This window comes from Podarcis tiliguerta (genome assembly GCF_965153285.1).
Source record: "Podarcis tiliguerta genome assembly, chromosome: 5".
NCBI lineage: Eukaryota > Metazoa > Chordata > Lepidosauria > Squamata > Lacertidae > Podarcis > Podarcis tiliguerta.
Genome location: NC_139538.1, coordinates 14,302,940 through 14,329,372, shown reverse-complemented (window position 1 = coordinate 14,329,372; position 26,433 = coordinate 14,302,940). Strand labels below are relative to the sequence as shown.

The following is a 26,433-nucleotide window of genomic DNA, read 5'->3' as shown; positions in this document are numbered from 1 at the left end:
AATCTGAAGAGCCAGCTTCTGCGATGTGATTTTGGCAGGCGTGTTGCTGTCAAACAACAACAGTCTTGTTGCCACACAAGCTGCTAAGGAATGGTGCTTCAGGATCCCTATACATAACTGGTGCTGAAATTCTCTGGGACTGGATTCTGCTTGCACTGTAAAGTAGGAAAGGGAGCTGAGTAGAAGCAGGAAGGGTTTCCGTGTAATAGGCAGGCTGCTTAACAGAGTTTTGAGGTTTTGAAAAGCAACTGCGACATTTTGCAGGCTTTTCCGGACATGGTTGTTGTTTTTCTGCACAATAAATACGGTAGCTGTTTGCTGCAGGATCTTCTCCCCACAGCTAGTGCACCTGTTGTGGGGGGAAATTGCACTTTCTAGCTACTCAGACAAACGTGTTTCCCCTCCCTGTGGGCAAATGTGATTTTTGTCCAGGTAACATGCTTAGTGGAATAATCAGCATTGCATAATGAGCTACAGGTCCCTGTCACATCAGTGTCGATAGGTAGTGTTGTTCTTTCCCCACCCTAAGCCATTTTATGACTAACACACACACACACACACACACACACACACACACACACACACACTTAGAGGCTGAGCAGGGGCCCAGATAGTTGCAGTCATTTGTGGCAAGGTTCATGAGCTCTTTCAAAGCATGCAAACATGCAGGATATGAGTGTGGTCAGTTTTGTGTATTCTGACTCACCAATATGGGAGCACACATCTATTAAACCATGGCTTAGATCTGCTTTTCTCCTTCCATTAGGCTTTGTTAGTTCACTTCTGTCTTCATGGTGCTTCCAACTCTGGGAGTGTATCAATGGCTATAAGCTGTAGCTTGTAAGTTCATGTGTTGTGCCAAACCATAGACAGCACAGACTATCGTCTCTATAAACTGCCTTCAGTTCACGAGTTCCAATTCAGGTTTGTCAGCCAGTTGCAAATACAGCTTATCAGTTCAAACGTCAGGCCAACCATAATTATGATTCATTAAACATGGTTGGGTGTCTGAAGTGAGCTGAAGGGTTGGTTCAGAGATTACTCTAAATTATTTTTGCACCAAGTGCAGTGATTGAAATCATGATTTGCTTTTGAAAATGTACTGGCAAACTATGGCTTGTGCAATTTACCTCTGCCCCAACCTTCCCTGCAAATCTCCAGACACAGTGCTAGACCTTTGTTGATTGAGTTTTGGACATGGTGTCAAACCACAGTTTTCCTAAACTAGCTTTAATCTCTGGTCTGAAATCCTAGTTTGCTGACCATCTCAAACCATGGTTTCCTGGGTGATATTGCTTTAGGCATAATAGCAAACCATAGTTTGGTGATAAGATCTCAGTTATCTCGCGAGTGGTGTGGATAGTCAATGGGATAAATAGGATTTTGTGGCTTGCCTTACAAATCTGGCTACTGCTTTGCAAAACACAGTGCAGCTGGTGGTACCAATTAGCTCTAAGGAGTTAGACCAATTCCTTATGCAACCTCTTATTTCCTATTCCAATCCAGTCTTAGGAAACAGATTTGGATGCCCAGCCTTAAGTGCCAGCCATGATCATAAAGCAAAAGTAAACACTTAGTTCTTTTCTTTTCTTTTCTTTTCTTTTCTTTTTTGCTGTTTTAAAATTGTCACAGCAGGCCAGTCGCTGCATCCTTCCAGCAGCTTGACTTTGCCTCCAAAGGCACATTCTTCCATTGTCTCCCCAGACAGACAGATGCCAGCAACAAGAATTTCAAGTAACAAAACGTACCCATATAAGGAAAAGAGAGCTTAGTGGTTGTACAGGAAAGATGGTTGTAGTTTTAGATGTTCCAAGAATGGCCATCAAATGAACATGCCTCTCCATAAGATTCCTTGAGTTGATGGACGGTGAAAAGCACGATCAGTTGTCTTAACAAAGTCAGTAAAAGGATGGCATGCCATATATAAGGTGTGAGCCTTCCCCCAGCCCCAATCGATATTCCTTTTGTGAAATGGTTAATTTGTACATAAGCACCATGTCCCATACAGTGGTACCTCGGGTTCCAGATGCTTCAGGTTACAGACACCGCTAACCCAGAAATAGTAACTCAGGTTAAGAACTTTGCTTCAGGATGAGAATAGGCGGCAGCGGGAAGTCCCATTAGCTAAAATGGTACCTCAGGTTAAGAACAGTTTCAGGTTAAGAACCGACCTCCAGAACGAATTTAGTTCTTAACCCAAGGTACCACTGTACTTGCAAGATTCAGACTTCAAAAAGATTCGCATTTAAAGTCATCCCATTTTTTTGCCATTAATAATCTAGCTGCAGTTAATAAAATGGAGGATGAGGTTTTCGTTGGTTTTATGTTCTTACTCTGAGGAGTAAAATAACATAGTAGGGCTGATGTTGAGGCTGGTTGTAGCGATTTCGAGGCTGGTTGTAGCGATTGCCCGCAGTGGGGCCACATCTGGCCACCCGAATGCCTCTTGCAGTTCCAATTGCCAATCCATAAGCCAAGGGTCAGCAATTTTTTCCGCAGGGGGCCGGTCCACTGTCCCTCAGACCTTGTGGGGGGCCGGACTATATTTTGAAGGGGAAAAATGAACGAATTCCTATGCCCCACAAATAACCCAGAGATGCATTTTAAGTAAAAGCACACATTCTATTCATGTAAAAACATGCTGATTCGTGGGCCGGATTTAGAAGGCGATTGGGCTGGATCTGGTCCCCGGGCCTTGGTTTGCCTACCCATGCCATAAGCAAAAGAGAGCTGGAGAGTGTAATTCTTGGTGGAAGGTCACCTCCCTTCTCAGAGGAAAGTCCATTGTTGACCAGGGTCATGGATGACGAAATGTGGAGGAGAAAAGAATGCATTTGCTGGCTGAGGAAAAATTGGACGTTTAGAGCTGTGGGCAGGCAGGCTGAAGGTGTATGTAGAAGGGAAGAGATTTCCCTGTTGTAAATAAATCACTAGCCTAGTATATACAAGGAGGACTCTTATTTAAAAGCTTAAAGATGCATCATCGTTTCAGGCAGGGTCTCTTCTGCTTGACAGCTGGTGCTTCGCCAGGGGTGTGTTTCTATGAATCTTGCCAAGGAGTTTAGTCTGTGATAAAATAGCTGAACTTACATACAGAGGAGGCCCAAGACATTTGCTGCCTCAGGCAGCAAATTCCACTTGACAGCCCCTCTGCCATGGTTCTGAAAATTATAATAATAAACAAGATGGTTGGCATGCTACTTACCCTGAAGTGATACCTGCAAATCCCCTTCGCCCTGCAGAAATGTTGGAGCTGGCCTTTTTGCTTAAATGGTAGGGCTTGTCCTCCTTGTGTAATATTACTGCATTTTCATAGATTCTTAGTATGAAATAGCATCCTTTGCTGTGTTAACTTGCTGCGTGTGGTGAGAGCCGAGAAGCCAAATTCTCACTGAACTTGGATGACTAATTTTTCATAATGTTTCCTCAGCCGTATTTCCTGCTTTCAAACTACAGAGTTCCTGTCTTATAGTTTCCAGCTCTTCCCCAACACCCCCCCCCCCGGTCTCCTACCAAAAGCAGGGTGAAAATTGACTTTCGTCACTTCCATGATTAATTACGCCTGTTCTACCATTCTTTTGTCTCAGGGAGATAATGGGAACAAACCTTAGGCATTTGATCATAGCCTATCACCATAGTTTGAGGGCAGCACATTAACTAGACATGGGATTAATAAAAACGCATGGGAAGGGGAACCACTGGCCACACTTGCTGCGGCTGATGGGATTTGGAGTCCACCAATACCTGGAGGACCACAGGTTTTTATCCCTAAACTTATCCCACAGCATGAGAAGAAATTCCAGTCTTACATCTAAAAATCTAGTGTTCACGAAGCTACTAACATGAGTTTGACCAAGAGTCGGACATGACTAAACGACAACAACAACTGCAAACATTATGTTCCCAACCTCTCAAGCACAGTTAGGAAGCAGGGGATCTTGTGTGACCTTGTAGGCCTTCCCTTTTCAGAACCAAACATGGTGCAGTGTTGCACTTTCACCAACTGGAGTGTGCTGAACGGGGTTGTTTTCATGCCCAGGTTCTGTGGGTTTTGAGCCTGGTAGCGTCAAGTCTGTTCGCAGATGTTAACGCTGCTTTGTCATTTGGGAGGTGATCTGCATGTGGCAGAATTGGGAGTGCAGAAACTCCGGACGTTGCTCCCGCAGGAGGCAGTGATAGACTGCAACTTTTGGGTGGCTTTAGAAGAGGATTAAGCAAATCCATGGAAAATGAAGCTATCAGTGGCATCCAACCATGATAGCTGTACTCTGCCTCCACGGATATCAGTTGCTTCTGGATATCAGTTGCTGGAAGCTGCAGGAGCAGAGAGCGTTCTTTTGCGTAGGAACTGTTTTGAGCTTCTGTAGGCATCTAGTTGGCCACAGTGATCACAAGATGCTAGATTTGATGGGTCTTTGGCTTGATCTGGCAGACCCTTCTTATAATTCCTGGGGTATCCTGGAGAAAGTGGAATGGACCATTATAAATTAATACATTTAAAAAAACATTTCCCCAGCCTCTGTGGCCTCATAGCTCTGGTCCCACCTTTGAATGGTTGCTATTTGCCTTCCTGTCTAGATTTGGGTACCATTTTCCCCCATGCTGGCCCTGGCAGCTCTCTCTAAAAAGGCAGGTGCCAGGCACTGGACCAGTATGAAGTTTCTGAGTTTCTGAGCAGCCATCAAGGACAGAGTCACATGGATGCTGCATTCATTGCAGAGATGTGTGCTTTTAAAAAAAAAACAATTCTGGCAGTGAATGCGAAGGAAAAGTTTTGAAGGGCCTTGGGTTCTCATGGTGTGGAGCAAGCTGCAGTTATTAAAGGGGATTAGGGCACACAGCTGGTGAGCAGATGGAATGCTTGCAATTTCAAAGCCGCACTCAGCCGTAAACCAAAATTTACACAAAACCTATTAGCTCCCCCCCCCCTTTAATTACGAGTAGCTCAGTTCATTTACTACTTACTACCTGGGCCTCTTAATTCAATTCAAATTTGAGGCTTTACGTAATATTCTCAAACTGAGCCTTTTATCGCTTTGGCTGCACCCTAGTGTGGTCTTGGGAAGGGAGCCGGGGGTCAAAATATTAATTGAGAGAAATGGTTAATAAACTCTGTTTTCTCTGTTTCTTGGGTAATAACTTGGCTCAGGCTGTCCTATTAGCCTCTGCTTGTCCGCTGCAGAATTTTCCCGTTCCTCTTCCCACAAAAGCCAAGTGCCTCTTGCAACAGATGAATGAGGAATCAAAGGGGACTAGGCTGGACTTTTCAGCTTCCTTTTCATCGCCTCCCGATGAAAACTTGCATCTTGACTCTAAAGCAGACACTCGAAATTCCTTCTCACCAGCAAGAAAGAGAGAGAGAGAGACTTCTTAAGGCTCAGGTCTTTCCTTTAACCTTGTTTTGGTGAAATGTCCAGCAAGATTGAGGGCTTCGGTTCACGAAATTCCCCAACCCATTCTTAAATTCGAAAGCAGCTGTGCATGGCTTGAGCAGCCATCATGAATAACCTAACACAATGAATGGAAAAATTCCTAATTGGGTATGGTAACATTTCACAGGCGTGGTTGTTGTTTTTTCAGAAGCCCAGGTTTGTCTCACCAAAGCATTTTGTGAAACATTTAACTTGTCCAAGTACCAGGAGAACCTGGTCTGCTGATGAGACACCTTCTTGTGTCCTGATGCACATCCAGATTTACAGTGCATCTCTGGATGCAAAGTTGGATGGTGAGAGCTTCATCTGTCCTTGGTGATAATTTTTCATATGAGTGATCTCTGGGGTACTGGACTGATTTTTAAAGATAATGTAACTTGCTGTGATAAGAATCTGCATATTTTATTAGGATGCTTGTTTCCTGTATACAGAACGGTGTTCATTATCACTATGTTGTTAAGTGCCTGCTGGATCAGGCCAGTGGCCCATCTAGTAAGAATCAGAAGTGTAGAGTTAGAAGGGACCCCTGAGGATTGTCTAGTCCAGGGGTCTGCAACCCGCGGCTCCGGAGCCGCATGTGGCTCTTTTACACCTTTGCCGCGGCTCCAGGGCGGATACTAGCGAGGGGAGGAGGCCCATTGTGCGCCCCGACACTCCCCACTGTCGCTGTACTGGCTGTGACGTCGCATGGGGGCGGTGTGTGTGTTAGTCACGTACCGTCCCGACATCACCTTCCCACCCGCTACATTGTAAGGGGCATGTACGCTGGTCACTGTTTTGAAGGGGAGTAAAGAACACACACACAAAAAAAGGTAACTTGTTAATTTAACGTTTATTTCTATGAGGAGGAGTAATTCTGAGGGGTCAAACAAAGAAATAATAAAAAAGTGAGAAAAAAGTTATTTTTATAATGACGAGTTTTGTGGCTCCCAGTTTTTTCTCCTTCGGAAACGGGTCCAAGTAGCTCTTTTTGTCTTAAAGGTTGCAGACCCCTGGTCTAGTCCAGCCCTTTGCAATGCAGGAATATGCTGCTGTCCCGTACGGGGATCGAACCTGCAACCTTGGCATGATCAGCAGTGCATTCTAACCAACTGAGCTATCCAGCCCAGCCTCTTGTTCTTACAGTGGCCAGTCAGAGATGGCCTGTGGGGAACCTGCAAGCAAGATTCGAGGACAAGGGCACTCTTCCCCTGCTGTGGTTTTCAGCAACTGGTATTGATGTTACTATAATTTTTATTAATCACCACGGATCATCTTCCATGCAAGTGTCTCAAGGCAATGCACAATAAAAACAGTAGAAAGCAACACACACCAAAACAAGCAAAACAATAATACAAAATGGATGCCCATTTCGGATACCTATTCATCCGACTGGGAAAGCCTGTTGGAACAATTTTGACTTCTTGTGAGGCACTAAACTCTCAGCAGTAGTCCACTGAGGGTAGACCAGATCTGGTTCCAGCTTTCAGACTGAAAGAGGTCCTCAGCGCCTGTACTATAAAGCAACTGTTGTTTTTTCTTCATTTTTCAGTTTTTTTGCACTAGGCTCCTAAGACACACTTAGTACTTCCATGTATGTAATTCTCAGTGCATGATGTGTAATCTGGAACCCTAGCCTAGGTTGAAATCAAATTAATCACTTGATAATACCAATTTATTAGACTGCATGGGCATGGATGAAGGAAAGAACAAACGCCAGATATTCTTTGAAAGCTTTTCAGGCTTTTTTTTTTAATGGACAATGTCTAGCTTTTGCCCTGCCATCATTTATGCTGTTGTCTTAAACCAAATGGCTTTGTGTGATCCTTTGCCAATTTAGTTTATTAGTTCAGGCTAGAAACCTCTTAACCCAGACCATAGTATGGTTTCCTTTGTAATTCATTTGAACTTCTCAGGCCAATTTGCATTTACTGTTCAAAGGAACATATTGCTCAGTTTTGGACGTGTCTTTTAAATAGCATGTTCGTTTACACACACACACCCTTTTCTGCTAAAGGGCATTAAGGCTGATAGTCCAAGTCATTCAGTCATTTCTCACAGGCTTCTGTTTTCCAGAAGATTAGGGGGAACTGTGTCAAGTCCAGTGCAAATGCTCTTGGGCTTTTTATATCTCCTTGAAACCTTGCTTTTACAGGTGTGTGATTTCCTTCTTAGAAGACTGATCAGGATGAGGCAATGTTAATGAAACAGAAGTAAGAGGAATGACATTTTCCTAAGCCATTGGCAACCAATAGCCGTAAACCTAAGAAGGCAATGCCCAGAGTTTAGGTGACCAAATTCTGGCTTAAAAAGTCACGATACGAAGAAGCCTCTTGTGCTCTCACAGAGGTCACCATAGTTTCCCGTTGCATCCAAACTCGAAAATCTAGGTTTAATGACTTCTAAACAACCCAGAATATGACAGCTCCATATTCTATTTTAACTGGGGGTCTTATTTATTTATTACAAGTATTTATATTCTACCTTCCAGGTTGCCTTGTGAGAAATGTTGGTGGCAGGTAGTCCTTCTTGCTTGTGCAGTTGGTTGCATGCAGGGGATAGCTCAGTCAGTAGGGAGTGAGATGCTTGGATCTTAGGGTTGTGGGTTCAACTCCACTTCTTGCATTGCATGGGGTTCGGATAGATCAGTGGCATGCGGTCAGTGTACTAGAGGAACTAGGTCAGTTCCCTAAATGTTTGCAGTAAATTAGGGTATTAAAGCCTGCTGCCTCCTTCCCAAAAGCCAGGGAGAAGCTTCTGCCTGGCTCAGGGATGGAGGCACAGTGCTCCATTGGGTCCAAGACTCCTCCCGCCACCTTCCGAAAGCCCGGGAAGCTTGGCTTAAGATAGGAGGCACGATGCTCCAACGGGGAGGGAGGCGTGATGCTCGCGCCTGCAATGTCCCCTCCGCAGTCGCCCGCCTCTGGCTCTGACTCAGGGGTCAGCAACCTTTTTCAGCCGTGGGCCGGTCCACCATCCCTCAAACCTTGGGGGGGGGGGGCAGACTATATTTTGAAGGGAAAAAATAGGAGCGTATTCCTATGCCCCACAAATAACCCAGAGATGCATTTGAAATAAAAGCACACATTCTACTCATGTAAAAACACCAGGCAGGCCTCACAAATAACCCAGAGGTGCATTTTAAATAAAAAGACACATTCTACTCATGTAAAAACATGCTGATTCCAGGACCATCTGCGGGCTGGATTTAGATGGCGATTGGGCCGGATCCAGCCCCCGGGCCTTAGGTTGCCTACCCCTGCTCTAACTGTTCCCCTTCAAAAAAATTCCCCTACGACTCATGGTCCCTTCCAACTCTGAGATTCTATGAAAATTCTGTGAAAAACCCATTCACATGAAGGGCCATAGCTTACTGGTAAAGCATCTATTTTGCATGCAGCCAGTCCCTAATTCTGCCCCCAGCATCTCTAGGTAGGCTTCAGAGAAACCCGTGCCTGAAAGGCCACTACCAGTCCTTATAGACAGTGCTGAACTAAATGGACCAATGATCTAGCTCAGTGTAAGGTATCTTCCTTCATTCCTATGGTTTGTTTTGTTAAGTCGAGGTTCATTCATCTGACTGTGGCCACTGTATGTGAATTGTTGCTTTCTTTCCAAGACGAAGTCTGAAAAGATCGTCACGTTTCTTCTTGGCTGTCCCCGCAGAACCGAAGTTTGGATGCTATTGTTATTTGAATCTGTGACCTGCTCTCTCCTATATTCCTGGAGTGTGTTGCTATGTGCCTAAAAAAATAACTATTAAATATAAGCAAAATATAATGGGAGTAACATTGCTACTCCCGTGTCTCTTTTCACAGCACAGCTTCTGAAAGTTGGAGGCAAATATCCTCTCCTAAAAAGAGGTCATTTGCGAGGATATCTGGAGCAATTTGTTTGCAAACTGCACAGCAGCCTTTGCAATTGCTGCGAAATAAATGCTAATTTACAGATTGCCGCTGCTGCCGGCATTCATCAGACACTTAATTAAACGGTTAAGCGAGACGTTTAAAAATAAGATTAAAAAGTTAAAAGCAATATAGTAAAGGGTGGTAAGTTAGGAAGAGGCTCCCTGTCTGAAACCCTGGAGAACTGCTACCGGTCAGTGCAAACAGTACTAAGCTTTCTATATTTATTATGTTTTTATTTTTTTAGTCTGTTAACTACTTTTAGCTCTCGAGCAAAGGCAGAGCAATTCTTTTAAGAAATAATAAGTAGAATGGCCACGGGTCCTGCTTCACAGACCCATTCTCTGTAAAGTCATATGGAGTCATCCTCTGTTTTAAGAGCTATCTGGCCCAAGCCTGTTTTGAAGACAGAGAACTATAAGAAGGGAGAGCAGAGGCCTTGGATTTTGCCAGCCAACAGGTAATACTTGGACTGCAAGCACACGGATAATCTGGTCACAGCATTCTGCACTATGGCGAGATGAGTCGTAAAAGGTAAAGGGACCCCTGACCATTAAGTCCAGTTGTGAACGACTCTGGGGTTGCGGCACTCATCTCGCTTTATTGGCCGAGGGAGCCAGCGTGCAGCTTCCGGGTCATGTGGCCAGCATGACTAAGCTGCTTCTGGCGAACCAGAGCAGCGCATGGAAACGCCGTTTACCTTCCCGCTGGAGTGGTACCTATTTATCTACTTGCACTTTGATGTGTTTTTAACTGCTAGGTTGGCAGGAGCAGGGACCGAGCAACATGAGCTCACCCTGTCGCGGGGATTCAAACCGCCAATCTTCTGATCAGCAAGTCTAAGGCTCTGTGGTTTAACCCACAGAGCTACCCGTGTCCCTCGAGATGAGTCGTATATCCCTTTAAATTATAGTAATTATTTCTTTAAAGTTGCATGCATATGCAGAAATTAGCATGGGCAAATTTTATACAGGTCTACGTCCTCTTCTTCTTCTTCTTCTTCTTCTTGCATTTCCTGCATTTATTTGCCAACGATTAAGGGGCCAACCTAACAACACAGCTGTTGTGAGAGTCGCTGCCTTGTTGTTTTGGATGGCCCAGGGCTGAAGCTGAGACTTTACTGAGCCAAGGATTTCAAAGCTCACCACCCCCAAGCTGAGAAGGCTGACCAGCCCTCCAGCCTGTTCGCAGCCTGGATGCATTCAGAGCATTCCGTACAAAAGTTCTGTTTCTTGCTGTAGCCTATGAAAAGCCACCAAGAGGCCACCTAGCTTCCAAGTTGGCGGTTAACGTTGAGAAGAAAGGCTAAAGTTCAACCCGCCGAACTGGACTTGCCTTTTATCCATGTATGCAGCTTCTGTATTGCTGTTTAATTGGCAGTTGCTTCAAAGCCGATGAGCCGTGGCTTTGCTCCATGCTGCGTCTCTGTCGTTCCCCTTTGCAAGGCAAAAGCATTCCTCCAAGGGGGCAAAACACATGTTGCATCAGCTGTGCTCGCCCTCGTATATTGTCATAGGCAGCACCACTTTACCAAGAAAGCTTTGCTTGGCCTTCAGTTGGCCAGCTGTATGTTGTTCATTGCAAGGACTGGCTCAGATCTTGGGCCAGTAATATTTGCAGGGGGTGGGTGTTCACTGCTGCTGTATTTAAGCAATGGTAAAAAAGGAGGAAAGAAGATGATAAATCCAAGCTATGACCTTCATTCTCGTGCCACCCAAAGTTCTGTTTCATGCTCTTGAGCATCCTACTTCCTTCTTCACCTAAAACTCCACCCAACTTTGCTTTTGGAAATGAATATAACCAAAATGTCAAAATATTCAGTGACGTATATCAATCAGTTAGGCTCTGAAATCTAGGCTTCCTCTTAATACCTGTCGTCATCAATCCTAGATCCCCATGTGAACAAGCTGGCCAATTGTGGTCTCAAGTATGATGGTGTTGGAGAACCTCAAGTTGTTCTGTGGGACTTGGACATTCACACCAAGACAGGTCTCAATGGTCAGCTTGGGACTTCTTGGCCACCATGAGAACCATGCGGTTTTCTCAAATGGTCCATTGGCCTGACTGGCAAGGTGGAGCATAATTGCAGATTGGTCCTTGCTGCAGACCTTGAGTGGGATGGTCTGGGGCTGTGATTCCTCCATTATCCTGGTCAAACCATTTCCTGGCATGTCTGGTCTTAAACAACAACAGCCCCTTCTGCTAGGGTAGAAGACCCATTAAGTTGGGTCTGCCTCCAAATACTTAAGGATTCTGGATTCTTGAATGCCTGTTTTCCAGAAGAGCTTACCACCCTTGAATGCCTATTTCCTAGAGCTTACAATCCTAGCCAGGTCTTAGTCTTGGTATGGAACACAATGGTGCAATGGACCAGGCAACCTCTCTGGCACTGCAGAGCCCAGTTTGCCGCTCAAAATACTAGGGATTATTTGGGGTGATGGAGCAGGTGGGGTGATAGCTAGAGCACAAGTGCATAAAGCTCACCGTGAAGCTGGCCAAACAGATGTTAAAATACAGAATCGTGCCTATTGCATGATGGTGACGGCAGCAATGAAAGAAGGTACCTTGGCCTCCTGGCAAGGGACGTAGCTGCACAGGCAGGTTTATGGTGATTTGGGTTGCTGGCTCCCAAGGTCACGAAAGCTGAGTTGAAGGCATGTGAAGTTGCTGGGATTTGGACAACCTACTGGCAGCTGCCATGAGAGCACGGAAGCACATGGGGGGCTATTAGGAATCGGCCTCTTGGGGGGGGGAACACTCTCTTGTCAAGCAAATTGGAGGCTACACTCTGCGTGACCAGCAAAAGGTTTCTGCCAGCAATTGCGGTGGTCACGGCCTCTGGAAACCTGGAAGAAATTCTGAGCGTGCAGATGATGTTATGACTGGCACATCTGCAAGCGAGGAACCGCGCTTGGGAGTGAGGCATGCAGCATGGAAGGACCCAGTCCTTATGTCACCAGCCTGGAATGGAGGGGCTGCTTGAAACAGCAACTACTTTGCTATCGCCAGGCTGCTAAGTGTCTAGCTGGACTTTTTCCGTCTTTGCTGTGAAGGAGGTGGGGGGCGGGCAGGCGGAGAGAAGCTCTTAAGCCGTGTTTACAGTGGAGATATTTTAATTAGCTTTTGGGCTTGCAATTCAAACAATTTGCATAACACAGCTGCTCTGGGAGCAAACATGAGAACTGTTCCTCCTCGTGGGAACTTGAAACTTTGGTTTGTGATACATTTACTTTACCCACCGTCTGTTTATTGCTTGCATCGAAGCTCATCCTTACTTTCATAAAGGATTTCTGCGAGGGTGCCATAAGCAGTGTGCATGTTCTGCCCCGAAGAAGCACAGAGACGTTGCGTAGCTGAACCTTCTAACAAACCCTTCTTTCAATGTGTACCTGACTCTGGCACTGTTAATTCCCCACGCTGGATGTTTTCGAGATTTCTAACCTCAGAGTCCATGTGCCACATGCATTTGTCTGTTGAGAAACTCCTGCAGATCTGAACTTCACAACATTGCAGAAGATTCTGGAGCCTACTTGAAGGCGCTCCTCTCACTCAGGCAGAGGCATGCCTGAAACGTTTCCTACCGTCTTTGCCATGGCTGCAGGACAGAATCAGCACAGATAGGCAGGCAGTCTTCATCTGTCATTAGCTAATCTCCTCGCAGCCAAACAGCATGTGATGGTGCAGTCATGCATGTCTCTGTCAGATACATAGGCAACATGGTTTGGTGGAGTCTGAAAAGTGAAATCCCGGTGGGCTTTGCTACGTTTTGCAGCTTTAAGAAATTCACCACCAGCCACTCAGCTCCTGATTCTGGAAGCGAATAGGGGAAAACTCCTTAAAACAGCCTTCCCTAACCTGGCGTCGTCCAGACATTTTGGACTGTTAACTCCCATCAGGCCCGAAAGTTGCCAATGTAGGCTGGGACTGGTGGAAGCGGTAAACCGAAATGCTGGGTTGGGGACGGTTGGCTTAAAACCAATGAAACCTTGACGCTATCAGCCCCATGCTCTAACCAACTGAGCTATCCCTGCACTGATTTTGTGTGTGCGTGGTGGTGGGGAGTTGTTGCTTTTTACATCACATCCCTTGCACCCTCCATCGAAGGACCTCTGGTACGCTTCCAAGGACCTCCAGGGCTCAGCATAGCATAGTTTTCAAGCCATTGGCTCATGTTCTTGAGCTGCAAGGGTTGGACTAGAATTACCCTGGTGTTCCCTTCCGACTCTACAATTCTGTGATTGCTCTATGATCCTCAACGCACATAACTGAAAGTAAATTCAGAAAAAGTCAGTGGGGATTTATTGCATTTTTACTATTTTTTGTCGGGACCCTGCCAGAGTGACTGGGGCAACCCAGTTAGATGGGCAGCATATACAATTATTATTATTATTATTATTATTATTATTATTATCATCGCTGTGCAATGCAGTTCCCAGATCTGAATACAAGAAGCTGCTCCAGCATTCTTCTTTCTCACCATGCCTACATGGGAAAACTGGAAAGATCCCGAACGCTTCAGATTAGACAGGTGGTAAAAATGCAGACAAATCAGATGCCACAGCCATTAACCCGAATCCTGCTTCCTTCTCATCCCCGCCCGCCCTTTAGAAACCTACTCAACTTGGCATTTGAGGGAAAGTTCCTTCTTGCCTCTTAATTGGCACAAGAGGCCGCCATTGTGAGAACCATTTTATGTTTGCTGTGTTTTTGAGAATTGGCCCTGTCTGCCTGGCTTGCCAAAGTTCTTGTACTTTTCTACCCCTCTGAGCGTTAAGACAACAGGTGGGATCTTTCCCCATTCCTGATGCCGCCCGCCTGCATTGCAGGGCATTTGATGGGGTGGTGGAGGAGAGGAGGAGGAGGAACTATGTGCAACAGAGCAACTCAGCTTGCAGGACTTTGGGTAATAATCCTTTTCTGTTTGTTGTTGATCCAGGCCAGTGTGTAGGCGTCCTATAGGCCTCGTAAAAACCCATCTGGTTCATAAAAAGAAGCTTTAAAACCAAGAAATGTGACAAATTGGTGCGAGGTTCTACAGGGCTTCGTGTATTTTTGAGGCTTTGCTGAGAGCCAACACCGCTAGGAGACACCAGCATTCACCTTTCCTGTGCCTGCCTTCATCTTATGCATACATCTAAACTCAGTTTTGCCACGTTTATCTTAGCAGGGAACGGAGAAATGAAAGTTACTGCTTAAATTATTGCAATTCTTCTTGATCCTCCTTGCTCCCTAGATTTGCTTCCTGTTGGAGTCACAGGGTTCCTGTATTTACATAACACAGGATTTGAATTTTTCTCCCCCAGGAACCAAATGCGCTCTGTGTAGGATTCTGTTGTTGCTTTTGCAGAGAACCTGCACGGTTTGCAGTTAGAGGTATGGCCTAAGTGGGGTTCGATGTAATTTATTCTTTTGGTATTGGGACGTTGGTGCCCATAATGGAATGTGCTACAGCTTTAACAAAGTTTTAACACGGAGCACTCCATTTGGCGTCCCCCCAAAAGCTTAGGTGTGCTTAGCTAGACTTCGGGTTCTCCTCTTTTTCTTCTTCATCTTCATCCTCACAGGGTTGTTGTGAGGATAAGGCAGGTGGGAGGAGAACCATGCACACCACTTTGAGCTCCTTGGAAGAAAATGGGGGGGGGGTATAAATGCAAAAAATAAATCATGCACATAACTTGACAAGTTAGCATGGTGGTGCAGAAGGGAGGGACTCCCGAACACATGATATGCCTGGAAAGAGCTCCAGATTCAGTTCCTGGTTCCTACAGGTAACACCAAGGTAGATCTGCATCTCAGAGCCTGAAGAGCTGATGCCACTCAGTATAAAGAGAGTATAGATTCTGAGCTGAAAGGACATAATGGTCTGACTCTGCGTAATGTAGCCTACTATGCTCCATAGTTTCTTCCTGGATCTTGCTGTTAGCAAGGGTTTCCCAAACGTGGGTCTCCAGCTGTTTTTTTGTTTTGTTTTGTTTTAGTCTTTTTTAAATTCAAAATTAAAACAAAACATATTATCCAGAAACATATCATCCTTATTCCCCCCCCCATTTTTCCTCCCTCCCCTCCCTCCCACACAAAACCCACCCACCCCCAAGTTCCCTCAGTTCCATTCTTTGATTTCTCTGAGAATGCTGATTTCTGCATGTTACAAAGTTGTATAGATCCTCAAACTATTTAGCTGATTATTATCAATAAAAAGTTTGTGAATGTTTATTCAGAGCCAGCCAAGGAGTCCAGTTCGCTTTGTTGCGTCTTCAAATACAGTGGCACCTCGCAAGACGAATGCCTCACAAGACGAAAGAGTTTTTTGTTTTCTGAGTTGCTTCACAAGACGAATTTCCCTATGGGCTTGCTTCGCAAGACAAAAACGTCTTGCGCCTTTTTTAAAAAAACCGGCAATGCATTCTTATGGGAAACCGTCAATACACAGTGGTGCTTCGCAAGACGAAAAAATTCATAAGACGAAAAAACTCGCAGAACGAATTAATTTCATCTTGTGAGGCACCACTGTACTTTGTAAAGGGTTCCCATTCATCTTTAAAGTCACAGTTATCCTTGTCCCATAGCTTGTATGTCAGTTTTGCCAGTTCTGCATAGTCCATCAATTTTTATTGCCATGATTCTTTAGTTGGGGTTTCTTAAGTCTTCCATCCTTGTGCAGGTCTCCAGCTGTTTTTGGACTACAGCTCCCATCATCTCTGACCACTGGTCCTGCTAGCTAGGGATGATGGGAGTTGTAGTCCAAAAACAGCTGGAGACCCAAGTTTGGGAAATCCTGGCTTAGTTCAAGAGTGCTGGTGCCTTGCAGCAAGCACTTTTTGAAAGGGTTGTAAGTGATTTCTCATGCATTGCACAGAGTTGCTCTTTGTGATTTTAAAAAAGAAAGAAAAAAGTTATGCTGGCCACAGGAAGTTCATCACACAGTCCTGTGGCTTGTGGCTTACATCTAATATCTGATGACTGTGCCAGTCCTGTAAACTACTGGCACACTGGTTTATCTGCTGCTGATAAGGATGGGGAGGCCGGTTGAGCTCAGTTTGCATTTAAAGTCATTCCTAGCTAATTCACACGTGGTGCAAAACTAAAAAAAGCAGCCTTCCTTCAAATTTTGCAGTCCTCCGAATTTTGCAATGTAGTTCTTCTAGTCAAGTCATATGTACAGTGGTACCTTGGTTTAAGAACAGTCCTGTTTACAAACAATTCGGTTTAGAAACTCCACAAAACCGGAAGTCAGTGTCTTGGTTTGAGAACTTTACCTTGGTCTAAGAATGGAATCCAAACTCAGTTTAAGAACGGTTTCGGTTTAAGAACGGACTTCCAGGACGTATTAAGTTCACAAACCAAGGTACCACTGTGTAGAATTGCATGTGCTAGGGTAAAGTGTGCATAAGAAATCATATATTAGTGAAAATAATAGGGGAAACGGCTCGCAAAAATGTGTGTAATAGGATACATTGGTACTGAAATGCTGATGAATTTTCAGGTATCCTTTTTTAGAACATTGCAAGCTGATATTTGTATTATTTCTTTATAAAAATATTTATATTCTGCTCTTTCATAAAGAGAAATCAGAGCATTTTACAACAATAGCACATAAAGCTAGTCAATAAAAGAACATTAAAAAGTTTGGAAAGCCAAACTAAAGAAAGGGGGAAATGAGACACTGAAAGGCACCAGAATTGATAGATTACCCCATCCCTAACATTGTCATTTTCTCCATAGTTGCACCTCCCATTTTGCCATGAGTAGATGCATTTTATAATAAAAGGCAAATCTGGAAACAATGTAGAACTTTCTTACTGGTTCTATGAAGGTTAGAATCATGGGTGTGTTTCTTTGATGGGCATCTAGTTTCTCTAAGCCTTTGTGGAGTCATGTGTAATCTTTTCTTTGCTCCAGTATCTTTTTGGTGCTTGGTTCACTTCGTTATCGCTTCAGAGGATCCTCCTAGCTCTCAGCTGACCTCTGCTGGATATAGAGTTTTTAACAGGCAGATAAACGTATACCTGGGACTTGACCCTGCTAACAGGACTTCCTGGCTGCAGAACAAGTGTGAGTTAGGCCTCTGGTCTCTAGAGCACATGGAAGAGCAGTGTGCTAGGAATGCTTGAGCAATGATGGATCTGAATTCTGAAATGGACCCACCTGATCCTGCTCAGAACATAGACCTCCTTTGGAATCAGGACTCCAACAAATCCCACAAGCAATCTGCCTCCAACAGCTAACAGCCCCAGGGAGCAGCTAGAGCCACAGGTCTGCAAATGTCCCAGGGAGCAAGAGCATTTAATGTTTTGCCATCCCTCCCGGGGACATTGAAAAAAGAAAGTTGGACATATGGAAACAGAAGCTGTTTCCTCAGGCCATTCGAAGCAGCTATTACCTACTAAAAAGGCTTACAAAAATAAAAAAGTACAGCCCTCGGACCACACAAAGTGTTTTGCTTTGTTTCTTGAAGAGTTTCTTGAAGGATGATATGTTTGTTTCTTCGTTTGTTTTAATCCACATGTGAAAATGGGCCAGAACGGGCTTTGAATAAGGAAGTTTTGAATGTTTGATGTCTTACCGTCTTTTGATTTGTTCGAAGCCGCTCAGAGCAGCTGGAGTAACCCAGTCAGATGAGTGGCGTGTAAATAATAAACTTTTTTTGTTATTTATTGAATTGTACTATTAATTCATTAATTAAGTAATTAATTATGCTGCCCTATACCCTCAGGTATCAGGGCGATTATTTCACTCATGCCCATTTAGATATGCCAATTCCCTCCTTTCACAATACCATTTATACATCATTTGTGCGGGATGCTAGCACCCAAAATGTGCGAAAGTGTTATGGACCAAATTTAGGCTGGCAAGTCCACCCCCTAACTGGCAGTCGATTTCAGTGGTCAGGAGCAAAGCCTGATTTACCAATGAGTATGCGCGTGGCGCTGTGGGTTAAACCACAGAGCCTAGGACTTGCCAATCAGAAGGTCGGCAGTTCGAATCCCTGTGACGGGGTGAACTCCCGTTGCTCGGTCCCTGCTCCTGCCAACCGAGCAGTTCAAAAGCACGTCAAAGTGCAAGTAGATAAATTGGTACCGCTCCAGCAGGAAGGTAAACGGCGTTTCCGTGTGCTGCTCTGGTTCACCAGAAGCGGCTTAGTCATGCTGGCCACATGACCCGGAAGCTGTACGCCGGCTCCCTTGGCCAGTAAAGCAAGATGAGTGCCACAACCCCAGAGTCAGTCACGACTGGACCTAATGGTCAGGGGTCCCTTTACCTTTACCTATTTTTATAATTAATATAAATACGTGCCATGAGCTTAAAGCTGGAATGGGGAACCTGTGGCCCTCCAGATGTGTTGGATTCCAACTCCCATCACCCCAATTATTACGTCATGCTGGCTGATGGGAGTTGGGTGTAAACAACTCCTGAAGGCCAACAGGTCAATGAAAGGGGCCTAAGGAAGACGAAGAAGCCTATGTTACACATTTATATCCTTCCCACAGAAATGATATTTGGCCACCATTTCCCCCTGTTTTGGTACAGCAACGTCGTAGTCCATTCTTGGGCCTCAGCCCTTAACAATATGACCCGTGCCAAAGTCATAACAGGAATCGGTCATCCCTCGCGGGAATGTATGTTTTGAGTCCTGTTCCCCCACCGCTTAAATATCTAAAATAACCGCCATGTTTGTTTTATAGTCCCTGTATCCTATTTTTATCCAGCGCTTCAGCTGGAGTGTGCTAGTCATCAGTGACTTGAAAAGGGTCAACGCTGGGGTTAGTTACTGTAGAAAATTGTCACTTTTTCCACATGGAGAGGGAAATGAAATTTCATTGAGCTTTGTGGGTTTATTTTTATCTCCTCTCATTACTGAGTGTGACAGGAATCCCAGCTATAAAGCAATGTAAAGAGAGAAAATCTGGTCCACATGTTAAGGATTAAAGGTCAAGAATGATTCAGCTTTAGCTTCTGGCAGCTAAGGTGAAGTAATAAGTATAAAGAATTTTGCAGTGAGGAAGAAAAGGGGCATTTGATTATCCCCCGCCCCGAAGATTTCAGGAGGAAATGCCAGATCCACTGGGTCCAGTAGTTTTAAGTTACTTCACATCATTTCAAATTTGCACACTGCCTCTCCGTATTAACTGTACTTGAGCTGGTATACAATCCATAGCGATTACAAAATACGTGACAAAAATCACTTTGCCATCCTGTAGCCATTCGAAATATGGCTGAAAACAGACGGAACAAAAATTCAAGAATCCGCTTCGCATACTGTGTTGCAATAAAATAACAGAACAAAATTACCAGATAACACAACAAAAATTCACCCATCATTAACAAATGAAAATAAAACCAATAAATACAACCCATAATAAAACAAAAAAAAAACCCACACCAGTTCCAACTAATTAAATAATTACATGATTACATAATTACAAGACATCATTTATGTTGAGTTACATTCGGTGTTTCTTAATGTTTAGTGGCTTGTGGTTTGACTGTTAAGATACATCTATAAGACAATTTTGAAGTGAATATTGTTACGTAACAAAGAGAGTCTCCATTACTGAGCCGGAGAAGAATATGAATTCTTATTACATGGTTCTTTCTTCCTGGAAAATCATTTTGTTCAGAATTCATCTGTTTCCATTGTGCAGTTAATTGTCAGTTGTGATCGTATCAATACAGAGCTCCAAATATTTCCATGCATTCATAGTTGCACTGCATCATTGGTTTTGAAGTCTTGAGACTATGGAGCACTCTTCACTCATGCATGTTTCACTTGCAATGTGTTTTTGCATATTAAGTGGTTCATTGAAAGAATGCAAATAGTTTGGATCTGGATTCTTGAAATACTGTCAGAATGGCCTTTGGGGTTTTCAGAGATTTGTAGCTTTCCGCCCACGTTTTAGTGTCAGGATCTTTGGCAGCCAGACAATGTCAAATGTGATCTGCTTGAAGATTAATTTGCACTGAGTATTTTCTTGGGAACCACTGCTTTTGGTCAGGTTCTTTGTTTTAATTTTCAAACTGAACTATTCTTGTTATGAATAGTAATCTGAATGATGAATAGTAATCTGAATGATTCACTAAGTGGACAAGCTACCACCATATCCTTTCTTGTTATGAGTTGAATGTTGTTGTTGTTGTTTAGTCGTTTAGTCGTCTCCGACTCTTCGTGACCCCATGGACCAGAGCACGCCAGACACTCCTGTCTGTCCAACCATGTCGTCCTCTGTCGTCCCCTTCTCCTTGTGCCCTTCATCTTTCCCAACATCAGGGTCTTTTCCAGGGAGTCTTCTCTTCTCATGAGGGGGCCAAAGTATTGGAGCCTCAGCTAGATGGTCTGTCCTTTCAGTGAGCACTCAGGGCTGATTTCCTTAAGAATGGATAGGTTTGATCTTCTTGCAGTCCATGGGACTCTCAAGAGTCTCCTCCAGCACCATAATTCAAAAGCATCATTTCTTCAGCGATCAGCCTTCTTTATGGTCCAGCTCTCACTTCCATACATCACTACTGGGAAAGCCATAGCTTTTACTATACGGACCTTTGTTGGCAAGGTGATGTCTCTACTTTTTAAGATGCTATCTATGAGTTGAATAGTGATGCCTTATTGCCCTTGAGTTTGAGTTAACTAAAGTAGAGAGAGAAAAGGAGCAAGCTGAGAGCAAAATTGGGAGCACAAATCCAAGGGATGGGAGATAGGTGGTATAATCAGGATTGAAAGGATTATTACTATGGAATATTCCCATAAACAAGAGCATAAAGATCTGATAGGCTTCCTTCTGTGCCAAAGTAGGCAGAATCAGAATTGATATGTAAGACTCTTGTTATATTTGTGCTCCAAATGCCATTTGGAGTCTTTGCCAGAGGCTGAATAATCATCCTGTGTTCCTTCCTTTCGAAGGAAATTGTCTGAAGCTGGCAGACCAGTTTAGCATAGTCTGCCTGTCTCTGAGCAAAACAGTGTCACCATGCTCAGCTGTCCCTCAGTGCGTTGTCTTCCCCCAGTATGTGCCTGGAAAGATGGCTTGTCTGCTAGATTGTTCGAATGCAAAAGGAAACAGGCCAGCATTCTGGTTCCACAAATGGCAGGATCAAGGCATTTTCAGCCCAGTCGACAACTACAGATCTTACGTGGGCGAAACCATACACAGCTTCATCATTCTTCTTTCGTAGCTGAATTCTGAGGACTTTCCTGATACTGAGTTATTAAACCTGCTTTGTTACTCATGATTCTGTGCCCAGTTGTTGGTTTTCCAGATGTCGCAAAGACAGTTCTTTTGCCTAAGTATGGCCTGGATCGGGTGTGGAGAACCTTTGGGCTACAACTCCCATCACTCTTGACTGTTGGCCATGCTGGCTGGGGTTGATGGGAGATGTAGTTCAGCAGCAACTAGAGGGCCCAAAATCCTGCCCCCACGCCTCTCAGTGCATACTAGATTAGGTTTTGGCCGAAATACTCTGATTCTAAGAGGAACCTAGAAAACTCCTTTCACCCCTGCTCCTTACCTAGGGTTAGAGGAACAGGATAGCACTTTTGTGTGGCGAGTCCCGTCCCCCCCCCCCCGGTGGAAATAATCACAATTATTAAGGTTAATGGGCTAAAAAAGGCCACAACTTTATTGGTTACAGGCGATGAGCGGTATTGGCTTAGGCATTGGTCCTAACTGACTATATCCGACTTCAGCCCATCCACTTGAAGTCCGGAAGGGTTAACCACCAGTAAGGGGAGTGCACATCAACTAGGAACTCCCCCGGGGTCACCGATAGGGGGCGTGCCTTAGGTCTCACCTCCCTATGCTTCGGACAGGGCCACGCCCCCCAGAATCCTTTACCGGACTACCCTTCAATATGTGGAGCATTACCTCCGCTCTTCCAACTACAGAAATATACCAATGCCTAACTGCCAATACCCAGAAAGTTGTGACGATTTGCTACGAGGTAGGCAAAAACCAAGTGGCTGGTGCCAATTTGCCAAGTGGAAAAATTCCTACCAGGCCCCTCAACGGCAACCAACCAAGGTCCATAGCAAGGTCAAAGGCAACACCTTATAGGGCGAGAGGGTGGGAAAACCAAACTCGGAGGAGCGGCAAAGAGGGAGATCCCTGGCTGCGCCCTGCTTAAAATGGGGAAGGCCACGCCCCCAGAGCCAGCCTATTGGCTGGCCAGGGGGTGGTACGGCCGGGAATCCCCCCAATCACACGGGTGGAAGTGGCTTTGTGTGGCGAGTCCCCCCCCCCCCCGTGGAAATAATGGTACATGACACAATTATGAAGGTTAATGGGCTAAAAAAGGCCACAACTTTATTGGTTACAGGTGAGGAGAGGTATTGTCCATAGCCTTCCACCAGCACCAAGCTTTAAACCCTGGCTTCATATCCTGGTTGAGGTTGACTTCAAAACCTTGTATGTTAAGATTGATGGAGGGGAGCCTTCTGGTAGTTCTTCTGCCTTCAGACACTTGGGTTGGGGGTGGCCTAGGAAGAGGGCATTTTCTGTGGCAGCCCCTAAGTTGTGGAAATCCCTCCCTAGAGAGGTGTGTCTGGCAACTTCACCATACAGCTTCCGGTGTATAATGTATACACAACTTCAGGTGTATGTTTCCAGGAAACAGCCTATTTTCTGTGATTTCGTTATTTTTTTAATTGTAGGTTTTTAAAACTATTTCCAAGGTTAGATTTTAAATTGTTGTAAAACACCCTAGGACATTAGGGTGAATGGCAGGTAATAGATTAAAATAACATCAACAACAGCTCTTGACTGTGACTAAAGCTGACAGCCATTTCTAATCCACATCCTGCTTTTTACTGTATATTGTTATTCTAATACATTGGTTTTTATATTGTGTTTCTATGAAGGGTTGATAGATTTTCCCCTGTAGACACCACTTTGGAATTCTCTCAATGAAACGTAGTTAAAAGAGGTTTGGAATAAGTACCGTATTTTTTGCTCTATAATACTCACTTTTTCCCTCCTAAAAAGTAAGGGGAAATGTGTGTGCGTCTTATGGAGCGAATGCAGGCTGCGCAGCTATCACAGAAGCCAGAACAGCAAGAGGGATTGCTGCTTTCACTGTGCAGCGATCCCTCTTGCTGTTCTGGCTTCTGAGATTCAGAATATATTTTTTCTTGTTTTCCTCCTCCCAAAACTAGATGTGTCTTGTGGTCTGGTGCGTCTTATAGAGCGAAAAATACGGTAAATAAATATAGTTGATCTCGGCATGAGCCTTAGAATAGTGATCGTAGTTTGCACCCGAGGAGGAAGGAACTATACTCATAGGGAGCAAGCATGAAAGTTCGCAGTGCCTCCCTTTGATCCATGGTTAAAGCATTGCCTCTGCGTTATCTCTCAAATTGTGTGAACTCGCACGTGGATGAACTCAAAATTCGGTGAGCGCTCTTGCTACTGAAGCAAAAATTGTAACTTCTGTCGTCTTTTTTCTTCCTGCACAGAATGCGACACAGAAACAAAAAGGGTTCAAGATGTCCTTTCTGGAATTGAAAAACCACAGGTATGTAATCCACTGGCATTTGACGAAAAATAATAATTACACAGCAGTGCAAAATTGAAGATAGGAGATGAGATATAGTGTAACATTCGTGCAAAGTAGCTTTGGAGTTTATGTCATTGGTAGCACACAAGCTTATATTGCACAGCGTAGGGGTTGCTGCTGCTGCTGCTGCTGCTTCTTCTTCTTCTTCTTCTTCTTCTTCTTCTTCTTCTTCTTCTTATATATTGCACAGCGTAGGGGTTGCTGCTGCTTCTTCTTCTTCTTCTTCTTCTTCTTCTTCTTCTTCTTCTTCTTCTTCTTCTTCTTCTTCTTCTTCCTCCTCCTCCTCCTCCTCCTCCTCCTCTTCTTATCATCCAAGATCACAACTCCCATTGGATTTCTCTATTGTGCTGAGCTAAGAACGAGACTCCCGCTGGCAGAGTGGCTGCTGCAGAAGAGGGCTGCCACAATTGGGTATCATCCAATATTGATACATAGATATTTTCCTGTACCATTATTTTTCATGCCCGAGTGGATGTGCCCGTTGGCCTTTGCAGTTGGCAAGCAGGACAAAGCCTCTCAATTGCCTGCATCTATATAAATATATAAGGGGACGCGGGTGGCACTGTGGGTTAAAGCCTCAGTGTCTAGGGCTTGCCGATCGAAAGGTCGGCGGTTCGAATCCCCGCGGCGGGGTGCGCTCCCGCTGTTCGGTCCCAGCGCCTGCCAACCTAGCAGTTCGAAAGCACCCCTGGGTGCAAGTAGATAAATAGGGACCGCTTACTAGCGGGAAGGTAAACGGCGTTTCCGTGTGCGGCTCTGGCTCGCCAGAGCAGCGATGTCACACTGGCCACGTGACCCGGAAGTGTCTTCGGACAGCGCTGGCCCTTAGCCTCTTTAAGTGAGATGGGCGCACAACCCTAGAGTCTGTCAAGACTGGCCCGTACGGGCAGGGGTACCTTTACCTTTTTATATAAATATATGTGTGTCTATAGAAATCTAGCAGTAGCTGCTGTACTTCAGGCTTGCTTCAGCTTCTTAACCATCTGCCCAGTATACCTGAAGGAGCGTCTCCACCCCCATCGTTTTGCCCGGACACTGAGGTCCAGCGCTGAGGGCCTTCTGCCTGGTTCCCGCACTGCAAGAAGCAAAGTTACAGGGAACCAGGCAGAGGGCCTTCTCGGTAGTGGTACCCGCTCTGTGGAACGCCCTCCCAACAGATGTCAAAGAGAAAAACAACTACCGGACTTTTAGAAGACATCTGAAGGCAGCCCTGTTTAGGGAAGTTTTTAATGTGTGACATTTTAATGTATTTTTAATCTTTGTCGGAAGCCTCCCAGAGTAGCTGGGGAAACCCAGCCAGATGGGCGGGGTACAAATAATATGATATTATTATTATTATTATTATTATTATTATTATTATTATTATATTTGCTAGCTGAAACTCCGTGCTCCAGCCACTGACCTCAGGGACTCCTGAACCAGAGCAAAAACACTCCTGGTTTAGGTTTGGGTGTAGTCGTCTAAGGATGGACAAATCTGTCCCGTTTCTGATCTGTGCTGTACTTTCATATATTTTTCACCCATCTTTCTGCACTGGTCTGCACTGTTTGAAAGAAGATATCCTATTTAAGTAGGAAATTTCAGTATGAGAAATGCATCTCAATCCAGTAGTTGGCTAAAGCTGCAATCTTAACACCACTTCGGAGTTTGAATTGCGCTCGGTCCTTCAAGCATCCTTGTGGTCATCTCGGCAGTTGCCTGAGCCACGAGGCTGCTTTGGCGCAGCTGTGCCTCCTTATCTTAAAACACGTAATTGCCGCTGTAGCTCATGCAATCAGACCGTTAGTCATCTGGCTTTTTAAAAGAAGCGAATGTGCAGAAATAGCCCCCGTAAACATGTAAAATGTTTACAGCTGCATTCCTTGCATTATTCCCAGCTTTCCTTTCACGTGTGTGGCATGCTGAGATTATGTAACAGGGTAGTCTGGTAGAAAGGGTTTTACGGGCTTTTGTCTGAGATGGCCTTAGCGTGCTTCGCTGATGACTTCAACACATATGTGAGCGCGTGAATTCCTGCCGGTAGTAGTTGCATGCATGATCTCGTACTTGTTGTGTGCAAGTCCAAATGAGAGAGAACCATACAGAAGCAATCCTGTTGTAGAAATAGTAATACCAGCCTCGTTGCTCTTTTGCTTAATTGGCGATGTTTTTCGGTTAAGGAGGGAGCATTACAAAGGAAGGAAAAGGTGATTGTTTAATGAATAGTAGACTAGAGAACCAGTAAGATGGAAAATCCAGTGAATGTTGCCTACTGATCTACCTGCTGGTCTCTGTATTTCAGAGACATAGTTGAAGTACAGTGGTGCCTCGCAAGATGAAATTAGTTCGTTCTGCGAGTTTTTTTGTCTTGTGAATTTTTCGTCTTGCGAAGCACGGTTTCCCATAGGAAATGCATTGACGGTTTCCCATAGGAATGCATTGACGGTTTTAAGAAAAAGGCGCAAGACGTTTTCGTCTTGCGAAGCAAGCCCATAGGGAAATTCGTCTTGCGAAGCAACTCAAAAAACGGAAAACTCTTTCGTCTTGTGAGTTTTTCGTCTTGCGAGGCATTCGTCTTGCGAGGTACCACTGTACTG

The 26,433-nt window shown here is 44.7% G+C and overlaps 1 protein-coding gene across 2 annotated transcripts in view; it reads left to right on the top strand.

Moving 5' to 3' along the window:
• The window catches only part of FNDC3B (fibronectin type III domain containing 3B), a 285,915-nt gene that overhangs the window by 188,350 nt on the left and 71,132 nt on the right, over nucleotides 1–26,433 (top strand). For both annotated transcript variants that reach the window (XM_083441945.1, XM_083441946.1), the window contains exon 7: nucleotides 23,757–23,815. In XM_083441945.1, the coding sequence (XP_083298071.1) occupies nucleotides 23,757–23,815 (59 nt within the window). The remainder of the gene's footprint in view (nucleotides 1–23,756; nucleotides 23,816–26,433) is intronic.